Here is a 25,717-nt window from a genome sequence, read left to right as displayed (position 1 = left end):
GCGGCCCCGCCCCGGCCCCGCCCCCGCCGCCCCAGTCCCCGCCCTTCGCTCCTTCGCTTATTCATCTGCGCGCGGGAAAGAGGCTCCTTATTCGGGAGAACCACTCGTTTGGTTGCTGTCCGTGCGGCGCCAGCTCATCACCGCCGCCGCCATGCCTGGAGGTCTGCTTCTCGGGGACGTGGCTCCCAACTTTGAGGCCAATACCACCGTCGGCCCCATCCGTTTCCATGACTTTCTGGGAGACTCGTAAGTAGCCCCCGCGTAACCCTGCCCTGGCCTCGATTGCACCGGGACTCGGTTGCCTTCCCTATTTCTTCTCCCTTCCGTCCTTCCCTCTGCTCAGCCCCCAGCGCCGCTCGCCCCTTCCTCTGCACTGGTTCTCTGGTGCGCCAGGCCGTGTGGCCCCTGCTCAGCGTCGGCTGCGCTGCTAGGGGCTGGCACCCACCCCTTCGGCCTGTCCTGCGCGGGCTGCTAGATCCCTCCTGGTCTCCCCACCTCCGGCGTGGCTGGGCAAGGCCACGCCAAGGTGGGGGGTGGGGAGGACAAAATTGGGTTCTGCAGGTCTTAGAAACTCACTGCTCAGGGGAGGGTTTGTTTTCCGTTTAACTCGGATTAGTAAACTGTGCAAGTACTCTGGCCGAGGGCGAAGGGGCGGGGCGGCATTGGCGGTCACTTCTCGGGAATATTGCCCAGGGTCACACCGCCTTCCCTCCCACTCTCCGTTCTGGAATTTGCTCCCTGGGGAGGATGGGTGTCTAAAGCCAAAGGTGGAGGACACAGCTGCTGGCTCTAGTTGGCAGTAGTATTTGCAGGCTTCTGGGCACAAAATGTAAAATTTAAAACCACTAACTGCCAAGTAAGTGGCCGAAAGACTTTTTGTCCCTAGCCTCCTCCATTGGCCAAGATATGATCTGATAACAGCTTTGGGAAGAGCCAAGAACACTCTGTGTGTAGGTGTGCCTTCAGAGATTCCAGAACTTGCAACCCTTAGAGGGAAGGACTTTCTGAAACTGATCAGCTGCAGTGACCTATTCTCGCTTGTGATGGCTGTTCCAGGCTCCAGGACACGTGTACTCCCCCACTCTGAGACTCTTTTGTTTCCCAGTGGTGTGCCCCTCACTGTCCCCTCTACTTTCTGCCTTGCTTCTAGCACATGATAGTCAAATTGATGACCTGTGATCTGGCTTGGCAGTTTTACCATTTTGAATAGGAGTAATCGGTGTTTCCCTTTTTTTTTTGTTTTTTTAACAGTTCCTGAATCAGCAAACTGGAAATTGCTTAGTTTTCATCAGAAGCATTCCAGGCATGTCCAGTTATATTATGGTTCTGGGGTTATCGTGGTCCCACTACACTGTGGGGCTCCAAGGCTTGACAATGACAATTCTTCCCCAGTTTGTTTCCTTTTTATGTACAGTATCCAGGGAGATAAAGAGAGAAGCTTATGAAATTAGTCAATGATTGGACAGGGCTGTGCAGAAAACCAGGAAGAGATTCTGCCCAGCCCCTTACAACCTCTTAAGTCCCTTTTCTAGCCACTGAACAGGAAAAAATTAAGCTTTCTGAAAGATGGGATTAGGCTGAAAAAAAAAAGGTTGAGAAATGGAATATTCAAACCTTGAATACAGAAAAATACTTTAGATATACAGCTTATGGCCAGTCTCATACTTAGGTAATATTTCTCCAGCAATCCTTGGGATTTTTAGAGTTGTGTTCCTTCCTGTTTCTACCTGCAGCCCTCAACGCCATGAAACATAAAATATTTCTAGAACTGTTAGCATGTATAAATTAAACATTACCATAAAACATATTTACTGTGCCAACAGTTATAAATGCTGTCACTTTTTAAACTAACCATACTTTTTTGGGTTTTTGTTAATGTTTATTGGCCTCTAGAGCCATCTAGATTTGATCAAAAGTGGTACCTTATCAGGAAGCCATAGTTAGGAACACAACAAAAATATCTGCATTTATTAACTAATATGCAAGTCTGCCTAGGATCAGGCACAGTATTCCCTACCTTACCAGGAAGAGAAGTTTGAGTATTTTATATGTTTATAACACATGGATTTTTGCCTGATTTTTCCAAATTGTTCTGTATATGATCCCAAGTCAGACTGTCAATTTTTGGTCCAGGTATTTTTGAGGAGAAAAAATTAAAATGTATCTCTCTACCTTACCTCTGATCATTGGAAACAACTAAAGAGGTTGGATGCTGCATTGGGTGAGTTTATTGAACCTTATCACTGTTTCTGTAGGTGGTAGAAGCAGCTTCTTAGCACATCTTCCCTAAACAAAATATGTGTTTTCCATTCTGGGGCTTAGGAAGTGGGAACCATTTTCTTGAAGGAGGAAACCTTTTGTCTTTTGAAAATGAATAAGAAAGGAAATGGGAGAATGTCACTGAATTCCTCTTAAGTGCAGCAGTAGGAAGACTTAGAGGGGAAGGAAGTCCAAGGTAAGACATTCTTGGAGTTTATCCTATTTGTAGCCATTCGGAAAACTGGACCTTGGCTTCTGAGGGAGGGAAGGACAGTAAACTGGCTTAAAACCAGTTCCTTTCTCATGATTCAGCAGAACAGTCTCTATTGACTCACTCACAATGGAGAAAGAACTCCTAACTTTTCTAAAGAATTCATCCTCCCTTTAACAATACAGGAGGAAATGCCCTGTTCCATTTCTTCTCAACTTCTGGAGACCTTCTGTTAAGTCTCATCTAACCATTAAATAGATCATTTTCCATAGAATCTAAGGCCTAGATTTTACTCATAGGGATATTACTTAGGTCAAAAGATATACTCTATCTTCTTCTTTTTGATCTTAATAATAAAATGAACATAGTGCACACCTCCACATTCTTACAAAAAATATATCAACTTTCTTCCCAGTCTTGTCATAGGGCCCTCCATCCTTTTTGTCTTGAACTCCCAACCTCAGGTGATCCGCCCGCCTTGGCCTCCAAAGTGCTTGGATTACAGGCGCGAGCCACCACGCCCAGCCTCCCCTCCATCCTTTGTGTAAGAAGGTCTTTCCCTTCCTGAAACCTTGGGAGTTGAGTGGCAGCTGTAGGTGGAAAGGAGGTGCCCTTGTCTTTGCTTGTTCTCTGTGCTCAGAGAAACTTTGAAAAGGTCAGCTTGGCATCTAGGCTAGATTTAGTTATTTACTAGTTTAGGATTCTGCCTAAATCATCTGGTTTAGGATGGTTTAAGTTGATGGGGATGCGGAGAACTGAGTGTTAAATTTTCCTTTTCAGTTGAAAACTCCAGCTTTCCTGATGACATCTTGAAACGTGTTCACAATCTATAAATATAATCTTAGACAATGATGACTTAGATGTTAGTATTTACCTGAGAATTTGCCGCCATAGAAATCTACATTGTAGGCTATTCGTCTTCTACCTGCTTGGTCCAAAGACAGAAGAAAAAGAAACTGCAAATGAAGAGATACGTAAAACTGTTAAGATGCTATTGTTTTGTCAGGGTGTAAATATTGGGTATCCTGTTTGGCAGGTTAGATTAGTAAAGTGGTTTTACAAAAGATTTTATATCCACTTGCTTCAAAGAAACCAAATGTCAACTTTTTTACATATAAATAGAGGATAGAAACCTATTTATTTCAGATTACATAATCTGTTAATTATTGCAGTCAGGCATTTGTTTGGGTGTCCCAGGATGTTCAGGGCACTCTGGGACATCCATTATTGGAGCTGAATGTCAGGGTCTATGCTAGGAAAACAAATGTAGAAAAGGATAAGAAGAAATAATTAAATTTTTTCAGTAAGCTGCTTGACTTGAATAGCACAGATTTTATTAGCCAAAAAGGAGTCAGGGTGGCACCACAATTATTAAAGGAGGCAACACCTTAAAATTAGCCTTTTTAAATATGTGTCATCTTGAATTTTAAATCTTTGAATTGGGCTATAAGCATAGGCTTCTCTGGAGGTAAGTAGATTGAAAAGCATTACTCAACAGAAAAGCTTAAAAGTAAATATCATCATAAGCATTCATTGAAAAAAAGAAAGCCTGTTTTTGATCCAGAAGTTATGACTTTTCATTCTATGCGATGTTGGTGATAACTCTTCATTCAATTGTGACCTTGTTTTTTTCTTCCTTTCAGATGGGGCATTCTCTTCTCCCACCCTCGGGACTTTACCCCAGTGTGCACCACAGAGCTTGGCAGAGCTGCGAAGTTGGCACCAGAATTTGCCAAGAGGAATGTTAAGTTGATTGCCCTTTCAATAGACAGTGTCGAGGACCATCTTGCCTGGAGCAAGGTATAGTATCAATTGGTGTGTGCTTCAAGCCTGAGATTATAGATCAAGTTATAAATTATAGAGTACTTGGTTTTTGAGGTTAAGATACAAGTAAGTTTCAGGTTCAAAGTTCACTGATTATTTGAAAATTTCAGTTGAAACACACAGTATCACATTGCTAAATCCATTGGTCAGTCAGTTCTCAGCCCTCATCTTGGCCTACCAGCAGCATTCAACCCAGGTGATCACGTGCCTCCTGAAACTTTTTCATTTTTTGGCTTCCAGGACACCACATCCCAGCTGTTCCTGTTCACTAATTCTTCATCTCCCAACTCCTAATGTATGCTGAAGTTAACGTGAACCTTTTTCTTAGACCTCCTCTTTTCTGTCTATACTCTTTCTCTTGGTGAGCTCATCCACTCACATCTTTAAATACCATCTATATGCTGCGATTCTCAAATTTTCATCTCTAGGCCAGACTCTTCCAGGTTTGTGTAGCCACTGCCTACTCAACATCTCTCCAGGGATGTCCAGTCATCTCAAACCTAGCATGTCTAACTAGGCCTCATTCTTAAATCCAGAGTTTTACTCAACTAATGGCAACTACATTTTTATAGTTGTTCACACCCCAAACCCAGGAGCCATTCTTAATTCTTCATGTTTTTTCACATTATACATCTGATTTATCCTCAAACTTGTCAACTCTCCCTTCAAAATATGTCCTGTATCATATATGGAAGACTCACTCCCCAGGGCTCTGCGTGACTTACCCTCACCTCTTTTGGGTCTCAACTCACAGGACATTTCATCAACGCCTTTCTTGTCCTCATTATATAAAATTATAACTCCTTTTCACATTCACGGTCCCCTTCTCAGCACGTGTCACCATCTCAAATACTCTGCGTATTATTTAGTTTGTTTCTCCCTAGCAGAGTGTAGACTCAGCAGGAACAGAGACTTCTGTTTTGTGCGCTGCTGGAACAATGCTCACTACTCAGTACACCTTAGGTGATCAGTCAATATTCGTTGAATGAATTAATTGAAGGAATTATCTGCTTTTAGCAAAAGAATTTACTTAAAATTGGGTGGTCTAAATTTACCTTGAAAACATTTTAAGGACTTTGCTACAATGTATTGTTAAGTAACAATGATAACTACTTATTGAGGGATGCTTACTCTTTACTAATCACTATGTCAAGCACATGCGATTGACACATTGACTTGTAAGTTAGGGAAAATGGCTTTGGTCCATGGTTTCAACCCAAGTACTGTACTCTGCTGTTAATCCTGGCAATAATCGGGTTGAAGAGTGTTCATTTATTCATTTTTTAAAATTAAAATTGCTTAGAGACAATTACTGTGATGTGGTCCTCTTTGCTGTCTTGCAAGGTGATGGCTGTTAACTGGATGAAACACAGAGGATGTGTTGGGTTTAGATTCCCCTTACCCTTTTACTTATGTTTCAGGATATCAATGCTTACAATGGTGAAGAGCCCACAGAAAAATTACCTTTTCCTATCATTGATGATAAGAATCGGGACCTTGCCATCCTGTTGGGCATGCTGGATCCAGCAGAGAAGGATGAAAAGGGCATGCCTGTGACAGCTCGTGTGGTAGGTCATACAAATTCATTTTGTGTCAGCATAACTGATCAGACTGCATGTCCTATGTAAGTGCTTATACCAGCTAGAGGAGATAAGGAAATAGCTACAATTATGAAATAACTGTGTATTGGTGACAATATCACTGATAATCTTTAATGCTGATGTGAAGTGGCTGAAGTTTTCAGCTAAATTTTTCAACTTAATTCATAGCTCATGGAAATCTACAAAAAAAAAAGCTGTTTATACCAAAATGTCCTCCAGAATTGAGAAACCTTTTTATAGTTCTCCTGACCGCCCTGTCTTTAAAGTGATGGGCCATGTCCTTCTTCATAAGGCAGCTGTTTTTAAATTTTTATTTGTTCTGTCCTCTGCCCACTAGAGAACAAACCCAATCCCTCATCTGAATAAATGTACAACTATTCAAGGAACAATATCTACTCCCATTAGTATTATTTTTATGATAGTCCTCCCCAATTGACACAGCCTTTCCTGGATTTAATTTGCATATCAGCTTTCCTTACTGGATAGCCAGAACCAAATAGAATTCCCTTCTAAATTTAGGAAAATAACAGGGAGAAGAGAATTATCTGTATTCCAACCATCCACTTTAGCAGATTGGTGTATCCTTCCAGGTTTTGTCTTGCTTTTATACCCCTGAACAGTATTAATGACTGCAGAGCTTTCTAAGTGGCTTTAATATCAAAAACATTCAAAGAACTCTTCCTATTTATGCCTTTCTGTGCTTTGTAGGTGTTTGTTTTTGGTCCTGATAAGAAGCTGAAGCTGTCTATCCTCTATCCAGCTACCACTGGCAGGAACTTTGATGAGATTCTCAGGGTAGTCATCTCTCTCCAGCTGACAGCAGAAAAGAGGGTTGCCACCCCAGTTGATTGGAAGGTAAAGATGTTTAAAAAAGCATTTTCTCAACTTGCCTGGAAGGCCTGAAGGGCCAGTCTCTAAAGGCCAACTACAAGGTCTGTGTTACCTGGGGCTCTGTTTCTGGCACGCAGGTACACTGGGAGGATTTTTCCTCATGGCTGAGTTCAAGATTTGCTGGTAGGCCGTTTTCAATGTCTTTGTAACACCTTTTGTATACAACACAAACTTCCTATATATTGCTTACCAACTGTTAGATAATTTGGAAAAATTATTGGTCAGAATGATTCCTTTTCCTAATGAAAGATTTAAAAAAAAAAAAAAAAAAAAAAAAAAGCTTTCATCTAACCCTTTCCTGATGGCAAAATATTTATCACACAATCTTGATTGGCCATTTCTGTTAAGTCATGGATGTATTAATGTCATTAAGTATTTCATTTCTTTTAAGCTTTATTCTTTTAAATCTGTGCTAGAATTCTCCAAAATTTGTTCATAAACTTTTAATCTTTAGGACATGGATAACACCATATCACAAGTGTATCTTAACATTGCTACATTTTTTAAATAATGCTAACCTGAATACCAGGTTTTATTTTGTTATTTTTTGCTGACAGACAAATCACTTAAATTCTGTATCCACTAGTTAATGTATTATTACCTATATACTTACTGAGCCCAGATAGCAGTGAACAATAGAAAGTCCTTCCCCTCATAGAACTTCCATTCCAGTGAGTGGAGACAAACGGTAAACAAGTTTATTAAGTGCTACAGGAAGAATCAAACATAGATGGTGAGAATAACAGCACGATGGGATGGGAGTATGACTGTTAAGGAATGCCTGTCTATGAAGGGACCTTTGGGAAGAAAGACAGGGAGAAGATGTATATTTGTGAGGGACGAGCCCTGCAGGCAGAAGGAACAGTTAGTGCAAGAAGCTGGGCCTACAGGTAAGCCGGGCATGTTGGAGGAATGCAAAGAAAGCTTGCATGCCTGGAGAAGAAGCTGCAGAAGGTGGGGTGAGGGACTAGAGGCAAGGGGAGGCAGGATTCCATCACACAGGGCCTATATAGGCCATGATACTCACTTAGAATTAAATTTAAAATGTGGTGGCTGGCTCTTACTGGGTTTAAAACAGTGCTGTTTCTTGTTGGCCGGGCGCGGTGGCTCAAGCCTGTAATCCCAGCACTTTGGGAGGCCGAGGTGGGTGGATCACGAGGTCAAGAGATCGAGACCATCCTGGTCAACATGGTGAAACCCCGTCTCTACTAAAAATACAAAAAATGAGCTGGGCATGGTGGTGCGTGCCTGTAATCCCACCTACTCAGGAGGCTGAGGCAGGAGAATTGCCTGAACCCAGGAGGCGGAGGTTGCGGTGAGCTGAGATCGCACCATTGCACTCCAGCCTGGGTAAAGGGAGTGAAACTCCGTCTCAAAAAAAAAACAGTGCTGTTTCTTGTTAAGATGAGGGAACTACTTTTCTTCCAAAAACGCCAAAGATCAACTTGGAAAACAAAATCCTCAAAGAAGAGAGAAAAAAGAACACTTGATCAGTCTCATTAGTACCTGTAGCTACTTTTCTGAAGTTAATTGTTGAAGGCCTTGAAGCTTCACTGAGATTGAATTTCACCATTCTCAATGTCTTTCAATAGGATGGGGATAGTGTGATGGTCCTTCCAACCATCCCTGAAGAAGAAGCCAAAAAACTTTTCCCGAAAGGAGTCTTCACCAAAGAGCTCCCATCTGGCAAGAAATACCTCCGCTACACACCCCAGCCTTAAGACTCTTGGAGAAGTTGGTGCTGTGAGCCAGAGGATGTCAGCTGCCAGTCATGTTTTCCTGCAGCACTTCCATAAAAACATCCTGGTGTCATCACAGCCAGGGTTTTTAGGTTGCTATTCTATTGGCTTATTAAATGAAAATGGCACTAAAAGTTTCTTGGGATTCTTTACTCTCTGACTTCACCAGCACTCAATTCTGTTCATACATCAGCACTCCCTCTTGCTTATCTTTGAAATATGTTCTGTATTTAAAATTCAAATCTTGTTGGATCTCTGCAGGGCTTGTGATCAATGAGGTCATATTGGCTGATGGTTGAGAAAGCTTGCTTTGCTCAATCAGAGAATGACTACCAATTTTTTTTAACTGTCCCTATCACATCCTCTCGTTTGTTACCCGTTTTGAAGAGTAGCAGAACTTGAGGTTCAACTTCCTCTGAAAATATCCAAGTATGTAACTCAGATGCTCTTTAGTATTCTGTGTTTTGATCATAGCTGGGGGAAAAAAGCTTTTTAATTCTGTACCTTTCCAGCAGATAACTTAAGAGCAGGGGAAGAGACCTTTAAATATTTTCCTCTAAAAAAAAAATGTGATCAGTTTCTATCAAAATGGGGAGACTGCAGAAAAGCCTTCCCTTGGCTTCCAAGGAGGTGTAGCAGGTGTGAGCAATACTAGTGCCATGTGCCTTTCACACAGGGTTTGCATTTTTCAGTCTGCTTTCTGATGATGTGTATGTGAAAGAGTACACCATGTGAAGAGAAGAGAGAATGATTGAAAATGTTTTCTTATAGAACTCTTCTTGCAGTGGGTTGCTATTTTCTGGATTTTACTTTTTAGGAAACAACAAATAAAATTCTTTGCTAAAACTGGGTTGGAGAATTCTGTTGTCACATTTTGAAGTACCAGCTTAGACTCATGTCCTGAAGGGCGGAAGCTTCCCTCTTCCTAGGATTGGCGTGAGTACATTTTTCTAAAGACATAAGATTTCATGTAATGAAAATGGAGGAGCAGCTGAAGAACATGTGATGTCACCATGTATCTTGGTCCACTTTGCTTCTTGCTGTTACTTGCTTGGCTCCTAGAGTCCCATGGTGTTGTGATCCCTGATAGAAGGAGCTGTCCTCACCTAATGCCTTAATGGGATTGCTGGGTATAGGGATGTCAACCTCAAAGATAATGATACATCAGTGCTTTTTACTGCTCTGAACTAATACTCTCTGACTTTGATTATACTCTACTAATAGGTGCTAAGTTTAGAAAAGGGCGTCCCGTTTGTGATCTCTTGGTCTGCTTGGGCTGCTATAGCAAAAATACTGTAGACTGAGTGGCTTAAACATATCACAGTTCTGGAGACTAGAAGTCCAAGATCAAGGCACTGGTGAATCCTGTCTGTCAAGGACCTGTTTCCTGGCTTGTAGTTAGCTGCCGCCTTGTATCCTCACATGACCAAGAGAGGGATCATCTCTCATATCTCTTATAAGGTCATTAATCCCATTCACAAAGGCTCCACCCTCATGACCTACTACCTCCCAAAAGCCCTACATCCAAATACCATCACACTGGGGATTAGGCTTTAACATAAGAAGGTTGGGGAGACACATTCAGTCCATAGTACTGGGTATAGTCCTTTGCATGAAATCCCTGTTTTTATTGAGTAGAATAATGTAAAACAAGCTCTAATGCCATATGTCAAGTAATTAAGCCTTTAGTTTCCTTGATTTCACCACATGTGAAATTTGAGTAACACTAAGGTCAAGAATGTAGGTAAGAAATTCCAGTTATTCCGGAATGCTGGTTTGAAAGAGACAAGAGGGCTAGCTAGCTTCCTGCTCTCATTCTTTCCCAATTCCACATATTTTGCCCTGAGCTAATACTGCTGAACATGGTGGGCATACATCTGTAGTTCCAGCTACTTGGGAGGCTGGGAGCAGGAGGATTGCTGGAGCACAGGAGTTCGAGTCTAACCTGGGCAACACAGATGCAGTCTCTTAAATAAGAACAAGTGCTGTCTGTCCTCTTACAGCAGATATGACTGTCCCTGGCTCCTGTTGTTTCCCTAGCCATCAGGATCCTCACTGCTCTCTTCACTTTGATATTTGCCTTCTTTTGTTCTTGTCTTTCTCATGGAGAGTCTGGCTTCACCTTTTTATGGTGATAGTTCAAAGTCTCCAACATTAGTTACTCAGATGTGAATCTTGTTTACAGATGGATGGAAAATTTGCTTTTCAATTTGCAAATTCTAAATTGGATTCATCAACTTTTTCTCCAACCTCAAACCTATCATCCCTCTTTTATTCAGCCTTGTTATGTGTTTGGCTGTATATGCTATTCTGCCTGTATAGATAATGTCAGTAAAAAAATGCTGAAAGAGAGCTCAAAGAAAATGGGTCATGTACCCTCAAATTGAATTCTGGTTCTGTCACTAAACAGCCATGAAGCCATGAGACCTTGTGCAAGTATTAATTTCCAAACATAAAATGAATATGCATTTCCAGGGTAGAAGTGATCCTAAGTACTTTTTTTTTTTTTTTTTTGAGACGGAGTTTCGCTCTTGTTACCCAGGCTGGAGTGCAATGGCGCGATCTCGGCTCACCGCAACCTCCGCCTCCTAGGTTCAGGCAATTCTCCTGCCTCAGCCTCCTGAGTAGCTGGGATTACAGGCACACACCACCATGCCCAGCTAATTTTTTGTAGTTTTAGTAGAGACGGGGTTTCACCGTTTTGACCAGGATGGTCTCCATCTCTTGACCTCGTGATCCACCCGCCTTGGCCTCCCAAAGTGCTGGGATTACAGGCGTGAGCCACCGCGCCCAGCCGTAAGTACATTTTTAAATACAGTCATATGATGCTTAATGACAGGGATATGTTCTAAGAAAAGCACCATTAGCCAATTTCTTTGTGGTGTGAACATCATAGAGTATATTATACAAACCTAGGAGGTATATATTTTTTTATTTTCTATATATTTTATCATATTTAAAACCAAATGTCCCAGCATCATCGCTGAATATCAGTCATTTCCCGTACTTGATCTGCAAGGCCAACACCAAGTCCAATATATTAGGTTTCTATAAACGCTCCATTAAAGACTTATGGGACTGCTATCATATGTGATCCATCATTTGTCTGAAACACTGTTATGTGACACATCACTATAACACTATTAGGCAGGGAGAGTGGTTCCCTTATTGCGAATTGCCCTTAATTTTCATAAAGAATAAATTTCATTATGTATCCAATGATTTATTTATAGAAAGTGAATTAATATATGGCTACTGCAGCTATGAAAGAAATGCAGCTTAAGAGCAAGTCGCCAGGCGCGGTGGCTCAAGCCTGTAATCCCAGCACTTTGGGAGGCCGAGGCGGGTGGATCACGAGGTCAAGAGATCGCGACCATCCTGGTCAACATGGTGAAACCCCGTCTCTACTAAAAAATACAAAACATTAGCTGGGCATGGTGGCGCGTGCCTGTAATCCCAGCTACTCAGGAGGCTGAGGCAGGAGAATTGCCTGAACCCAGGAGGCGGAGGTTGCAGTGAGCCGAGATCGTGCCATTGCACTCCAGCCTGGGTAACAAGAGTGAAACTCTGTCTCAAAAAAAGAGCAAGTCTATGCAACCTCGGAGTTAAGAAATGCTTTGGCCAGTCTTCTAAGGTGACCAAAGTGATAGACTTGTAACTCTGGTCTTCTTGTCAAAATTCTGATCTCACCCGCAACCTCCACCTAAAGGATAGGGATCTGCAGTGAGAAGCTCAGCAAAGGGCTGAGAAGCCAGAATGGCTGTGCCTAAGTGGCCAAGTCAGGATGCTGATTATTGGGTGCAGTGAACTGGCATAGAGATTTACTCCCTCCAACACCCATTTGACCCTATCTCTTTGAAAGAAGTGCAAGTTGAAATGCTGACAACTTTGATTCTAGCTGAAAGGGCATTGCATTAACTGGTTAAAAGGCCATTGCTACCCTTTAGTCTTTCAGAAATGGCCATGTAATTCACTTCTTGCTGATGAGACAGAAAGAGAGGATTGTTGGCGGTTTCTAGAATTGTTTCTCACTCTGGAGAGCAATTGTAAGCACTTGTTTGCTCCCATTGGATATGAACAAGAGAAGATGAAGCATTAATTGCTGCTGGTAGCTGTCTTACAACCTAGGAGTAGTGAATCGGCCATAGAATGAGGCTGGAAAGGTGAACAGCAGAGTGGAGAGACAGAAAAACTTATATTGATTTTCACTGAGTCTACCAATCACAAACATCCTGCCTCTCAACTTGCATTGCATAAAATTAAAATTTTCTTTAGTATTTAAGTGTGAGTTGGGTTTTCTGGTACCTATAGCCCACAGTATCCTAACATACACATGAGATGAAATATTGTTCTCCAGTAGTCTCAAATATACGGTGATGTACCACCTCCTAAACAAACAGACATGTTTTCTTCTACTCCTATATCACCTATGCTTGTGAAATTCAGGCTTCAATCTGCACGAAACCACCCGAAGAGCACATTAAAATGCAGAGCCCAGAGGCCTAACCCCAGGGATTGATTCGATAGGTAGCTATAAATCCATTTTCTTTAACTTTAAAACAATATTTTAGACACAGGGTCTCACTATGTTGCCCAGCCTAGTCTTCAACTCCTGAGCTTAAGGGATTCTGCCTCAGCCTCCTGAGTAGCTGGGATTACAGGCACGTACCACCACACCCAGCTCATGAATTCACTTTTAACAACCCAGGCAACAGAGTACAACAAACACTGCTGTTTTTCAACCAATACCCATTTCCCTCTTAAGCCTTACTAAGAACACCAGGATTACATTAAGGGTAGCAAGGTGAGGTGCTGGTTCATCTCAAGGTGAATTTTGAAATAGATGTGGTGATGTGACAGTTCTGGCCTAGGGTCAGGTCCCTTCCTAACTGAAAAGGCAAAGCCTCTCTAGGAGAAAGCTCTCAGCCCTACTCCTGAAAAACAAATGGGATGCCTGGTGTTAACAGGTGTTTTGCCACCATGAGGATAAATGTTACAAGCCAAGGATAAAGGAGAAGTAGGCCACTGGGATGCTGGGTCCATAATAACATCCTCAAGCAGCTGCACCAGTCCTGTCCGCCTATTTCCAGACATCCTGTTAAACTGGAAAGAGGAACCCCTATGTGGTTATGCCACTAGGGTCAGACTTCTGTAATGTGCAAAAACACCTCATATTTATTGACACACAGGTGTTCCAAAGACTGTGCTAAGAAATACTGCCTTATTAAGCTAGGTATCCAGAAGATTCTTAATAGTTTGAACCTCTCCTCTTGTATTCTCTTCTATTCTTACCTCTGTCAAAGGTGCGTGAACGAGAGCAACTCCATCTTAAATAGGAACTGGGTAAAATGAGGCTGAAACCTATTGGTCTGCATTCCCAGATGGTTCAGGCATCCTGAGTCACAGAATGAGACAGGAGGTCAGCACAAAATATAGGTCATAAAGAACCTGCTGATAAAATAGGTTGCAGTAAAGGAACCCAGCCAAAACCCACCAAAATCAAAATGGCGATGAAAATGACCTCTGGTCGTCCTCACTGCTACACTCCCACCGGCGCCATGACAGTTTACAGCACCATGGCAATATCAGGAAATCACCCTATATGGTCTAAAAAGGAGATCCACCCCTTGTTTAGCATATTATCAAGAAATAACCATAAAAATGGGCAACCCGAAGCCCTCAGGGCTGCTCTTGTCTATGAAGTGGCCATTCTTTTATTCCTTTAATTTCTTAATAAACTTGCTTTTACTTTACACTGTGGACTTGCCCTAAATTCTTTCTTGCACGAGATGCAAGAATCCTCTCTTGGGGTCTGAATCTGACCCCTTTCCTGTAACACCTCTATTATGGTTTTCTTCTAACATATTATGTATTTCTTTCAGTCTTGTTGAGATAAAATGGAATAATGGGTTCTAACAATAAACATACCATAAAACTCAACTTTATTTGATTTTTAAAAATAAAATGAAAGGTGACATCAAAAAGTACTATGCAATATGAGAATATTATTTTCTCCTAAATTTTACTAAAAGCAAAAATTACTTACTTACTGAAAGTTACTTAAGATTGTGGAATATAATTCCGTTTTTCAATATTTACCAAATTGGGAAGGGGAGAATAGCTATACTCTGGAAAATATTAATGAGGCACTAATTATACCAATTTCACAAATGAAAATTACAGGTTCTATGCTTTAAAGAGTAATATATCAGTTGTAAAACACTTTTTATAATGCACTATGTTAAAATTTGCTCTTAGCTGGAAATGGTTTTATTTGGTAGGACATATGTTTCAGTGTATCATATTATCTTGAAGAATTTTTTAACATCTCAAATATAATGCAGCTACTTAAAATTAAGAGTTTTTACAGTAGTCCATCCATTGCTTATAAAATAAATGCAGCAACCTGTTTCAGTAGCTTCTAAGTAAACTCATTGCAGATAATACTTTAGCATTTGAGCGAGGAAAGTAGCTTCGTCTTTAACCTGACTCCACACGTCGTATTTGTACCATTAATACCCTCTTCTAAAGTGGTATCCAATTTTCAACTATAAAAGAAAGTCAAAAGTTAAATATTAGACTATAAGCATTTTAGGAAAAACTTCTTACCTGTTAAATGGAGCCATAAAACTCATTTAAGCATTTCTATTTTATTATCTGAAACATTTCTCCTCAAAGATCTTCATGTCACGGGTTTCGAGTGACGCACGTAATTAATCACATGTGCATCTCTACACTGTCATCTTGTGAAGAGATACTACATTAATTCAATGACAGTAGTCTAACAAAGGTGTGTTTAAGAAGAAGAGAAATGTTTCACAAGTTGAATTCTAATTAACTTTATGACTGATTGCAGGGCTACTGGAAACTTTTTTTGTAAATTGGAATGAGACTCTTTTTAAGTAATGGGGCCTGGACAAGATAGTAACAAATGAGGAGCTCAATTATTTGACTCTTAATTTCCATTTGTGAAATAGGGTCCCTTTAAGAGAGAGGAAAGGAAAGCCCTAGAAGAGCTGCCTGAAAAGAACCAAGTTACCTTGTTTAAAGGAACTATTGACCATAAATTTCATGAATGCAACTTTCCTTCCCCCAACAAATATACTGCAAACCAACTTGATTATCATAAATAACAGTGGCAGTATCAACAATGCTATTAGAAGGGTCTCAGGGTGGCTGTCTGGTTGGGGATGAGGTGGGCCAAGGGACTTCTCTTAAAGCTGTTTACTTGGGATGACTTAGCACCTGGCTGGGAGAAGGGAGGGTGCTACAGGTCCCTGAAGCCTGTGCTCAGCACCATAACTGCTACCTGGCCCACTTCTGCATTTGCCTAGCATCCTATTACCCTGTCAGAACCATCTGATCCTCCAGTCCACCCAGCAGTCTGCTGTAGCCCAAACAGGAGTCCTAATAGAGACATCTGGAGTCACAAGCCTTGTAGGCTGTCCCCCGCCCGCCACCACCAAACTTGTCTCTATTCTGTCCTAGTCCAATATGGCAGGCCCACGTTCCTCTTCAGCTCTAGGCACGATTTCCAGCCTTCTCAAACTTCTCTAAATTTGTCCTGGTCACTGAGGAAAGTAGAAAAAGATGTGGGGGCAAAAATCTACGTGCCTCTCCGTAACAAAATGTTTTGAAGTCTCTTGTTTTATCTTAAAAATGCATGCAAATTTGTCATCCTACTCGAAAGTATGTTTTTTAATATAAAATGATTTAAATAACCTACCAGTTAAATGAGTTAACCTTTTTCTTTAAAAGATGCTCAAGTAAAATTGGTGCTCTAGGAAGATGCCTATGATCAGCCTATGACTCCCCATACTGCAAGCCTAGCAATCCATACATCCAGGAATCCACATTCCAAAGGCAGAAACATGGATGGACTCTAGTGTCTAAACATGTGCATGATATATGTCCCTCTTTACCCCAAATTCCATAGATACCTACTCTTTGGCCTAAATATCAGTGAGGGGGATGGAAATGGGGTGGGGCAAAATTACGTCTTTCAAAAATATTCTGTAACTTTAATTTTTAAGTAATTCAGATTGGCTTTATTCTAATGTGTCCAAATTAATCACTTGTACCTTGGAGTGTCTTTTCTCACCACCTACATATTGCTATTTTTACCTCACTCTATTTTAGCTGTGTAGTTCAATATTTGCAATAAGAAAAAAAATCTAATCAAAGTGTCAAGTTTATTATCTCATCTTTTGTCTTCCAGTTATATACTCTCCTGGTTGTTTGAAGACTTGGGTCGACTGAGGCTAACCAAATCCAAGCATTGAACAGAAAAAGTAAATTAGGAATTTAAGAGGAAAGGCAGCAAGGACATATTTTGAAAAATCTGTTTGCTTTCTCCCTGTAAGTTTCCCTTTTCCCTTCCCCCTCGCAAATGTCCCTTTATTTTCTTCCCTCAGAGGTTTGTAATAGGCTCCCTAAAGTCCAATATAAGAGCTGCCAAACTCATATGATAATAGGCAGATCATGTAAACAGCTGAAGTGGGCTGGGTAAAGGCGAGAGGGAGCAGTGCGGACCGTGGCAAGCTGCAGAGTGTCTGCATGAAAACTTCAAAATCTGCATTTTTAAAATGCAAAACATTTGTTTCTACTTGGCAACTAATTTTGAAACTTTAAAAGAAAAAAAGAGGGGGTCAAATTCAATGTTCTGGCTCGCTCCAGTGCACGGGCCTGCCATTTGTGACTTTTGTCTCAAACCCATGGGAATACAAAGTGATGTGTTTCTCTCCATCTGAAAATGATTACAGACGACCTCATGAAGAAAAGAGGCCTGTGGGCACAAAAACAGTAGGAACCTGTGCCCTGCTCCCTGACAGTGCTTAAGATCTCTGGCTCAATAGCCCTTCTTAGGGTGCCCCAAGGGGGCCGACACTGGGCCCTGAGTTCCCAGCCTTGCCATAGACACCTGTGCCCCAAGGGGGATTTGGAAGCAGTAGAGTGGCAGACCTTAAGAGACTGCACAGGCTGGGGAAATGGTCATCTCAGTGCTAGCCAACTTGAACGGGTGACCCAGGAGCAGAGGGAGCTCCCTAAATCACAGAGCTGCACATGACCCTAGAAGAGGGGATGGAAGGTGAGCCACAGGAACCTCTGAGGTTCAAATTGCTGCCAAGGGAAAAGCATAATTATTTATAGAATATCTGTCTCTCCTCCCCGAGAAGGGAAATACCTCATCTGGCTCACTCACCAACTAGCACTTAGTACAGTACCCAGCACACACTGGGGCTGCATTTTATAAAAAGTATGCAATTGAGAAATACTGACATATAAGAGAAAATATCACTCTTTGCACTGTTATTTGAAATCATGTAAATCTTCCCCCCAAAGTAACAATCCATTAAGAACTGCATAATATTTAAACTGGTGGATCCCATGAATTGTAAACACTGGGATGGTGCAGATTAGAGTTACAAACCTAGAGTGTGTATTCAAGCTGGGGCAGCTGGGAGAATATTGACATTGGGCTTGGGAGGGCAGGGATGCTGAGCATAAGATAGATGAAAGATCTTCAGTGTGTTTTTTCTAGACCAAGCTCTTCCTATCAAGGCTTCTCTGTATAATGCTTAGCACCATGATGCATGCAGTTGGGTGCTAATAAACGGAACTACAACTACTCAGTGACTATCAAAGCGTACTCAAGGCAAGTCACTTGACTTGTAGCCATGGTCACGTTTGGAATACTCACTGATCAGGGTTCCTATTCCCTTCAGTTGCTGGGGGCAAACCAGTTCTCTGTACCTGGGCCCGAAAGAGTCTGTTCCCTCCCCATTCCTGCACTGCCAGCACCATGTGGCTCCAGCCTACCAGGGCAGCAATAGAGTACACCACAGAAGCTGCTCTCCCTTGACTAGTGTATGGAGGGAGGGACATGGCAGAGGAAGGAGCCACCTGGATTTAACTGTCTGGAAGTCTCTCATGTGTGACTTCCCAGAGCAATGTGGCGGCCAGGGTGGGCCCGAGGATGGGGAATAATGATAAACCCACATAGTGCCCTCTCAAATCAGTTTCTTAGAGGTAAGGGAATTTCACATATATTGAAGTTCCTTCTCAATAGTTTTCCTACTGGTAAAGGTGTATCCCTTACCCATGACATTGGTTTTACTATTGCTGCGGTCAGGCTCAGATGCTTGGATTATCAGCAGCTTGCTTAAATCAGAAGTTCCCTGAACCTAGAAGAGAAGAGTCAAAATTAGTCAAAAGGGCACTCTTTGATCTCTAACCTGGCTGCTTCCTAACCTTTCCAAAGAATATGAAAAATAAGCCAAAGCCTAGAGCTGGGTCTTCAATCTTGGCTCTGTCTTCTAAATTTCAAATCCTCTTTGTTGTTGGGAAGCAACCAGCAAATTGTCTTTGCATATCTGGACACCAGAAAGGAAATGTCTACACCTTACTTGTAACTAGACTGGAAATTCCCAGTTTGGAAAGCAGGGAATCCCCAGCATCCAGGAAGCTACTTTTACTCCTGCACTGATGCTCAAGGGCTCAAGGCCCAGCATTCCCAGGATGGCCAGACTATCTTCTGTTCTTAAACCATTTGTCCCATGTGCCATAAAAGCTGCCTCCCGGAATGCCAGCAGCACACTAGTACTCATTAGAACTGTCATTTTTAGATTACCACCTATTATCTCATTTAATCCTCACAATAACCTGATAAGATGGCTGCTGACCTTATCCCCATCTTACTAAGAGGGAAATTGAGGTTCAGAAACGTTAAGCAGCTTATCTAAGCTCAAGTATAAGTAGGCACAGGGGTCAAGTTTTAAGTCCAAGTGTGCCTGACTCCAAACCCTGGTCTCTTAACAAACTAAGCTGTACGCATTACTCCTGTTGCCCCCTTGCCTCTTACCCCTACCCTTTGTTTCAAATCTAAAAAGATTTTAATTTTCTATTAAAAACATGTAAATTACCTTCATTCTCTGAAATGTTAAAAGTTACAAAATAAGAATGTTTTGAAAGGAGAAAATTCACTTTTTAGGTTTACCAACTTTTCCAGGACAAATTTTCCTAATGACTTTTCACAGTCTGAACTGGCAGAAAAGGTCCCTCCCAAAGGGGAGAAACTTTAAAGAGATGTCAGCTCTTCCCATGGCCTCTTTGTCCTTCCCATTCCTTTGTCCAATGGCAGGCAGCTTGGGCCATTGGGCACTTTGCTTCTACCCTTCCCATGCCCTGTTATGTCCTAGGTGGTCACACTTCCTTTGTCTTTACAGAGGCATGGAATGCTAAGGCCCAGGGCCCAGGACCTACTATCAAGTTGTGTCGACAGCCCCTAACATGGCCACAAAGTGACATGGCCCCTACTCTACTCCTTTCTTGTGAACCAGTGCAGATATTTTCAGAGCTATGCTAGAACACAGCATCGTTGCCTTGATGTAAACTAGGAAAAACTCACTGCATCTCATCCTTCCTCTGGCACAGTCCCACGCCAGGGCAAAGGGCATGACAAGCAGATAGCAGGCAGATTCCAGCTCCCTCTCCCTTGGGCACACCCTTGTGTAGGGCACCTGTACTACAGTACACAGAAGCCCTCGCTACCTTTTTCCTGTTTGTAAAAGGCAGGTAAGAACTGCAGGGTCATTCCAGGTTACATATCTTTTTAAGGTGGTCAGTTGAGTTTTAAAGTCATTTTTGGGACACCATGAAAATCAAGTGACTCTTTAGAAATGATACTCCTTACCTGCTCACAGGTTTTAGGTATAATGCAAGGTGCAAAATACGGTTCCTCCGTCTTAGTATCAATTACACTGCCATACACAATGATAACAAATTTCATGGTCATATTATCAATAGCCATTTCATTATAGCTTGATAAAGTTTCCACGTATGCATGATTGTACATCACACACTTCTGAAACCTTAAGTCCTACAATAAAATTGCATTTTTAAAAATAAATCATACAAATTGACAGATGGTATCAAGAAGAAAACAGATTCACTGATCTATCTGCATTCTTTGTGGGTGTCAGAAGGCACACGGCTGCTGGCACCAACAGACAGAATTTATTTAGCATTCAGAACGGCCTCTGACAAGTTTCTGAATTCCAAGTGTTTATGCTGTTAATGGTCCCTGCATACTGTTGCCCAGACCTAATTTGTGAGCTCTCAGTCACAGCAGGGTGGTTGGCCATGACTCAGGAGATTTCTATTTGCACAAGAGCTAGAGTCTTAAAAGATTCAGAGGTTCACCTAGCAGTAAGCTTACATTCCACTTGACAGGTGATTAGGACTAGCAGAAAACCAAGCAAGCCACTGAGTCTGAGCTATATATACTTCAAGGTTCAACATCATAGACTTTAGAACTGGGAGGGAGTTGTTATGGGTTGAATTGCGTGTGTGCACGCACACACACACACACACCACCTCCCACCCAATTCTTATGCTGAAGTCCTAACTCAGTATCCTGGAATGTGGCCTATGGAAATGGGGTAATTGCAGATGCAATTAGTTAAGATGGGGTCATACTGGAATAGGGTGGGCCTCTAATTTGAAAGAGTAGTGTCCTTATAAAAAGGGGAGATTTGGACACAGACTTGAATCTACTTTTTTTTTTTTTTTTTTTTTAGAAATGATTGCATATAGCTTGGGAAAATTAACTGTGACAAAAGGATTGACAACCTACAGGAACTCAGGATAACATAGCAGTTAAAATTCCAGCAATCTTATTTTAGAAAATCAGACACAGGGCCAGGCACAGTGGCTCATGCCTATAATTCCAGCACTTTGGGAGGCTGAGGTGGGCAGATCACCTGAGGTCAGGAGTTCGAGATCAGCCTGGCCAACATGGTGAAACCCTGTCGCTACTAATAATACAAAAATTAGCCAAGGATGGTGGTAAGCGCATGTTATCTCAGCTATTTGGGAGGCTGAGGCAGGAGAATTGCTCAAACCTAGAAGGCAGAGGTTGCAGTGAGCTGAGATTATGCCATTGCAGTCCAGCCTGGGAAAACAGAGTGAGCCTCTGTCTCAAAAAAAAAAAATCAAACACACATTTCCTTTCTATTTTTGTCTCAAAAATATGAAATGCATTCTGTAAAAAATACAGTGCACAAAAATTTATTAATATTAATATCATGTAACTTACCTCATCTATAAGACTTGATTCAAAATACCGATACGCAGTATTGAGAGCAAGCTTTAGCCATATTTTATACTCCAGAGATGGCCAGAAGACATCGAAGGCTTCATATAAATCCTCCAGGGAGATAAAGCAGGCCTGAAACAAAAAGGCACCAGGCCATAGCAGCTTGATTTGGAACTAAATTACAAGACCATCAAAAAACAAGATACCTGTGGATTTCATCTTCATCTTATCTCTCAGAAAAACTATCAAGTCTAGCATAATTTTGCTACTCTTGTCATTAGAAGCATTTGTACTCTGAAAATTGTTGTTTGCTAAGTATAAGATGATAACATGTATGGTCTGATTAAAGCTATAGACTTTAATAAGAGACCAGAAAAATTCATATCAGTCAATAGATACAATGAAGGATATGGCTCATGAGCCCAAAGCCCAGGATTCCGGAACTAAGCCATGTGAATTTATCTACTATTATTGTCAGGGTAGATAAAAGTGAGCTCATTCAAGGTTTTTGTTTCCAGAGACAAACAGCTTAGCTGAATAAAAAGGATGCACTTTCAGGTTCAAGTTACACGAACTTCAGTGAGCTCAATTCAGCCTTGTGACTAAACTCATGCCTTCTCTCCTCTTCCAAAATAAAATGGTATGAAATCGCTAAAACATTTCCTTCCACTCCACACACCCCTAAGACTCAATCCTGCTCTGCTGCATCAGATAGCCTCCAAAGATTGAGAATTCTTTGGCTCATTTCTTTTTTTTTTCATTTTTTATTTTAAAAATTATTTTATTTTACTTCAAGCTCTGGGATACAAATACAGAATGTGCAGGTTTGTAACATAGGTCTACGTGTACCATGGTAGTTTGCTGCACCTATCAACACATTATATAGGTTTTAAGCCCCACATACATTAGCTATTTGTCCTAATGCTCTCCCTCCCCTAGCGCCCCACCACCAAGACCCAAATGGCCCTGATGTGTGTTGTTTACCTCCCTGTGTGCATGTGTTCTCATTGTTCAATTCCCACTTATGAGTGAGAACATGCAGTGTTTGGTTTTCTGTTTCTGTGTTAGTTTGCTGAGGATGATGGCTTCCAGTTTCAGCTATGTCCCTGCAAAGACATGTATTCCATTTTATGGCTGCATAGTATTCCATGGAGTATATGTACCACATTTTCTTTATCCAATCTATCATTGATGGGCATTTGGGTTGGTTCCATGTCTTTGCTATTATAAATAGTGCTGCAATAAACATATGTGTACATGTGTCTTTATAGCAGAATGATTTATATTCCTTTGGGTATCTACCCAGTAATGGGATTGCTAGGTCAAATGGTATTTCTGGTTCTAGATCCTTGAGGAATCACCATACTGTCTTCCACAGTGGTTGAACAAATTTGCATTCCCACCAACAGTGTAAAAGCATTCCTAGTTCTCCACAGCCTTGCCAGCAACTATTATTTCCTGACGTTTTAATAATCACAATTCTGACTGACATGAGATGGTATCTCATTGCAGTTTTGATTTGCATTTTTCTAATGATCAGTGACGAGCTTTTTTTCATGTTTGTTGGCCACATAAATGCCTTCTTTTGAAAGGTGTCTGTTTATATCCTTTGCCCACTTTTTGATGGGATATTTTTTGTAAATTTGTTTAAGTTACTTATAAATTCTTGATATTAGACCTTTGACAGATGGGTAGATTGCAAAGCTTTTCTCCCATTCTGTAGGTTGCCTGTTCACTCTGATGATAGTTTCTTTGGCTGTGCAGAAGCTCTTTAGTTTAATTAGATCCCATTTGTCAATTTAGGCTTTTGTTACAATTGCTTTTGGCATTTTTGTGATGATGTCTTTGCCCATGCCTATGTACTGAATGGTATTGCCTAGGTTTTCTTCTAGGGTTTTTACGGTTTGGGGTTTTACATGTAACTCTTTAACCCATCTGGAGTTAATTTTTGTAGAATGTGTAAGGAAAGGGTTCGGTTTTGATTTTCTGCATATAACTTTCCAGTTTTCCCAGCACCATTTACTGAATAGGAGATCCTTTCCCCATTGCCTGTTTTTATCAGGTTTATTGAAGATCAGATGGTTCTATATGTGTGGGGTTATTTCTGAGGCCTCTGTTTTGTTCCATTGGTCCATATATCTGTTTTGGTACCAGTACCATGCTGTTTTGGGTACGGTAGCCTTGTAGTATAGTTTGAAGTCAGGTTGCGTTATGCCTCCAGCTTTGTTCTTTTTGCTTAGGATTATCTTGGCTATACAGGCTCTTTTTTGGTTCCATATGAAATTTTAAATAGTTTTTTTCTAATTCTGTGAAGAATGTCAATAGTAGTTTGATGGAAATACCATTGAATCTATAAATAACTTTGGGCAGTATGGCCATTTCACACTACTGATTCTTCCTATCCATGAGGATGGAATGCTTTTCCATTTGTTTGCATCCTCTCTTATTTCCTTGAGGAGTGGTTAGTAGTTCTCCTTGAAAACGTCCCTTGTTAGTTGTGTTCCTAGGTATTTTATTCTCTTCGTAGCAATTGTGAATGGGAGTTCACTCATGATTTGGCTCTCTGCTTGTCTATTGTTGGTGAATAGGAATGCTTGTGATTTTTGCACATTGATTTTGTATCTTGATACGTTGCTGAAATTGCTTATCAGCTTAAGGAGTTTGGGGACTGAGACAAGGGGTTTTCTTTTCTTTTCTTTTCTTTTTTTTTTGAGACAGAGTTTCGCTCTTGTTGCCCAGGCTGGAGTGCAATGGCATGATCTCAGCTCACTGCGCCCTCCACCTACCGGGTTCAAGCTGTTCTCCTGCCTCAGCACCCCTGAGTAGCTGGGATTATAGGCATGTGCCACCATGCCTGGCTAATTTTTTTTTTTTTGTATTTTTAGTAGAGACGGAGTTTCTCCATGTTGGTCAGGCTGATATCGAATTCCCAATCTCAGGTGATCTGCCCACCTCCGCCTCCCAAAGAGCTGGGATTACAGGTGTGAGCCACTGCACCCGGCCAACAATGGGGTTTTCTAAATATAGAATCATGTCATCTGCAAACAGAGACAATTTGACTTTGACTCTTTCTATTTGAATGCCTTTATTTCTTTCTATTGCCTGATTGCTCTGGACAGAACTTCTAATACTATGTTGAATAGGAGTGGTGAGAGAGGGTATCCTTGTCTTGTGCCAGTTTTCAAAAGGAATGCTTCCAGCTTTTGCCATTCTGTATGATATTGGCTGTGGGTTTGTCAAAAATAGCTCTTATTATTTTGAAATATGTTCCATCAATATCTACTTTATTGAGAGTTTTTAATATGAAGGGATGTTGAATGTTATTAAAGGCCTTTTCTGCATCTATTGAGATGATCATGTGGTTTTGTCATTGGTTCTGTTTATGTGATGGATTACATTTATTGATTTGCATCTGTTGAACCAGTCTTGCATCCCAGGGATGAAGCCGACTTGATCATGGTGGATAAGCTTTTTGATGTGCTGCTGAATTTGGTTTGCCAGTATTTTATGGAGGATATTCACATCAATGTTCATCAGAAATATTGGCCTGAAGTTTTATTTTTTTGTTGTTGTGTCTCTGCCAGGTTTTGGTATCAGGATGATGCTGGCCTCATAAAATGAGTTAGGGAGGAGTCCCTCCTTTTCAATTTTTTTGGAGTAGTTTCAGAAGGAATGGTACCAACTCCTCTTTGTATTTCTGGTAGAATTTGGCTGTGAATCCATTTGGTCCTCAGCTTTTTTTTTTGGTTGGTATGCTGTTACTGCCTCAATTTCCAAACTCATTATTGGTCTATTCAGGGATTTAACTTCTTCCTAGTTTAGTCTTAGGAGGGTGTATGTGTCCAGGAATTTATCCTTTTCTTCTAGATTTTCTAGTTTATTTGCATAAAGGTGTTTGTAGTATTCTCTGATGATAGTTTATATTTCTGTGGGTTCAGGGTTGATATCCACTTTATCATTTTTTTATTGTGTCTATTTGATTCCTCTTTCTTTTATTCTTCATTAGTCTAGCTATTGGCCTATTTATTTTGTTAATTAAAAAAATCAGCTCCTGGAGTCACTGATTTTTTTTGAAGCATTTGTGTGTGTGTGTGTG

The 25,717-nt window shown here is 41.1% G+C and overlaps 2 protein-coding genes across 2 annotated transcripts in view; one reads left to right on the top strand and one right to left on the bottom strand.

The window, feature by feature from the left end:
• Positions 1-24: 24 nt before the first annotated feature.
• On the top strand, positions 25-9,375 carry PRDX6 (peroxiredoxin 6). Its single transcript, XM_032291366.1, has 5 exons — positions 25-246; positions 4,114-4,270; positions 5,716-5,862; positions 6,604-6,750; positions 8,379-9,375. Exons 1-5 carry the CDS (start codon positions 152-154, stop codon positions 8,505-8,507), a joined length of 675 nt encoding a protein of 224 aa, XP_032147257.1. The 5' UTR covers positions 25-151; the 3' UTR covers positions 8,508-9,375.
• A 6,983-nt stretch (positions 9,376-16,358) lies between these two features.
• Positions 16,359-25,717, bottom strand: part of SLC9C2 (solute carrier family 9 member C2 (putative)) — a 74,314-nt gene continuing 64,955 nt past the window's right edge. The window contains exons 23-27 of the mRNA XM_032291365.1: positions 21,622-21,753; positions 20,218-20,403; positions 18,625-18,709; positions 18,366-18,373; positions 16,359-16,780 (exon numbers count right to left, since the gene is read on the bottom strand). Of these exons, the coding sequence (XP_032147256.1) occupies positions 16,721-16,780; positions 18,366-18,373; positions 18,625-18,709; positions 20,218-20,403; positions 21,622-21,753 (471 nt within the window). The 3' untranslated portion in view covers positions 16,359-16,720. The remainder of the gene's footprint in view (positions 16,781-18,365; positions 18,374-18,624; positions 18,710-20,217; positions 20,404-21,621; positions 21,754-25,717) is intronic.

Source organism: Sapajus apella, unplaced genomic scaffold (genome assembly GCF_009761245.1).
Source record: "Sapajus apella isolate SASKATOON/1434 unplaced genomic scaffold, GSC_monkey_1.0 scaffold25, whole genome shotgun sequence".
Lineage (NCBI taxonomy): Eukaryota > Metazoa > Chordata > Mammalia > Primates > Cebidae > Sapajus > Sapajus apella.
Note: the sequence above shows the minus strand (reverse complement) of the source record. Positions and strands in the feature narration are given on the sequence as shown.

What these genes read in the sequence shown, in the direction of transcription:
- PRDX6 (XM_032291366.1), top strand. Translation starts at nt 152, where the DNA reads ATGCCTGGAGGTCTGCTTCTCGGGGACGTGGCTCCCAACTTTGAGGCC. An exon ending in ACCATCTTGCCTGGAGCAAG is followed by an intron (nt 4,271 to 5,715) that starts GTATAGTATCAA and finishes CTTATGTTTCAG; the next exon opens with GATATCAATGCTTACAATGG. An exon ending in TGCCTGTGACAGCTCGTGTG is followed by an intron (nt 5,863 to 6,603) that starts GTAGGTCATACA and finishes TGTGCTTTGTAG; the next exon opens with GTGTTTGTTTTTGGTCCTGA.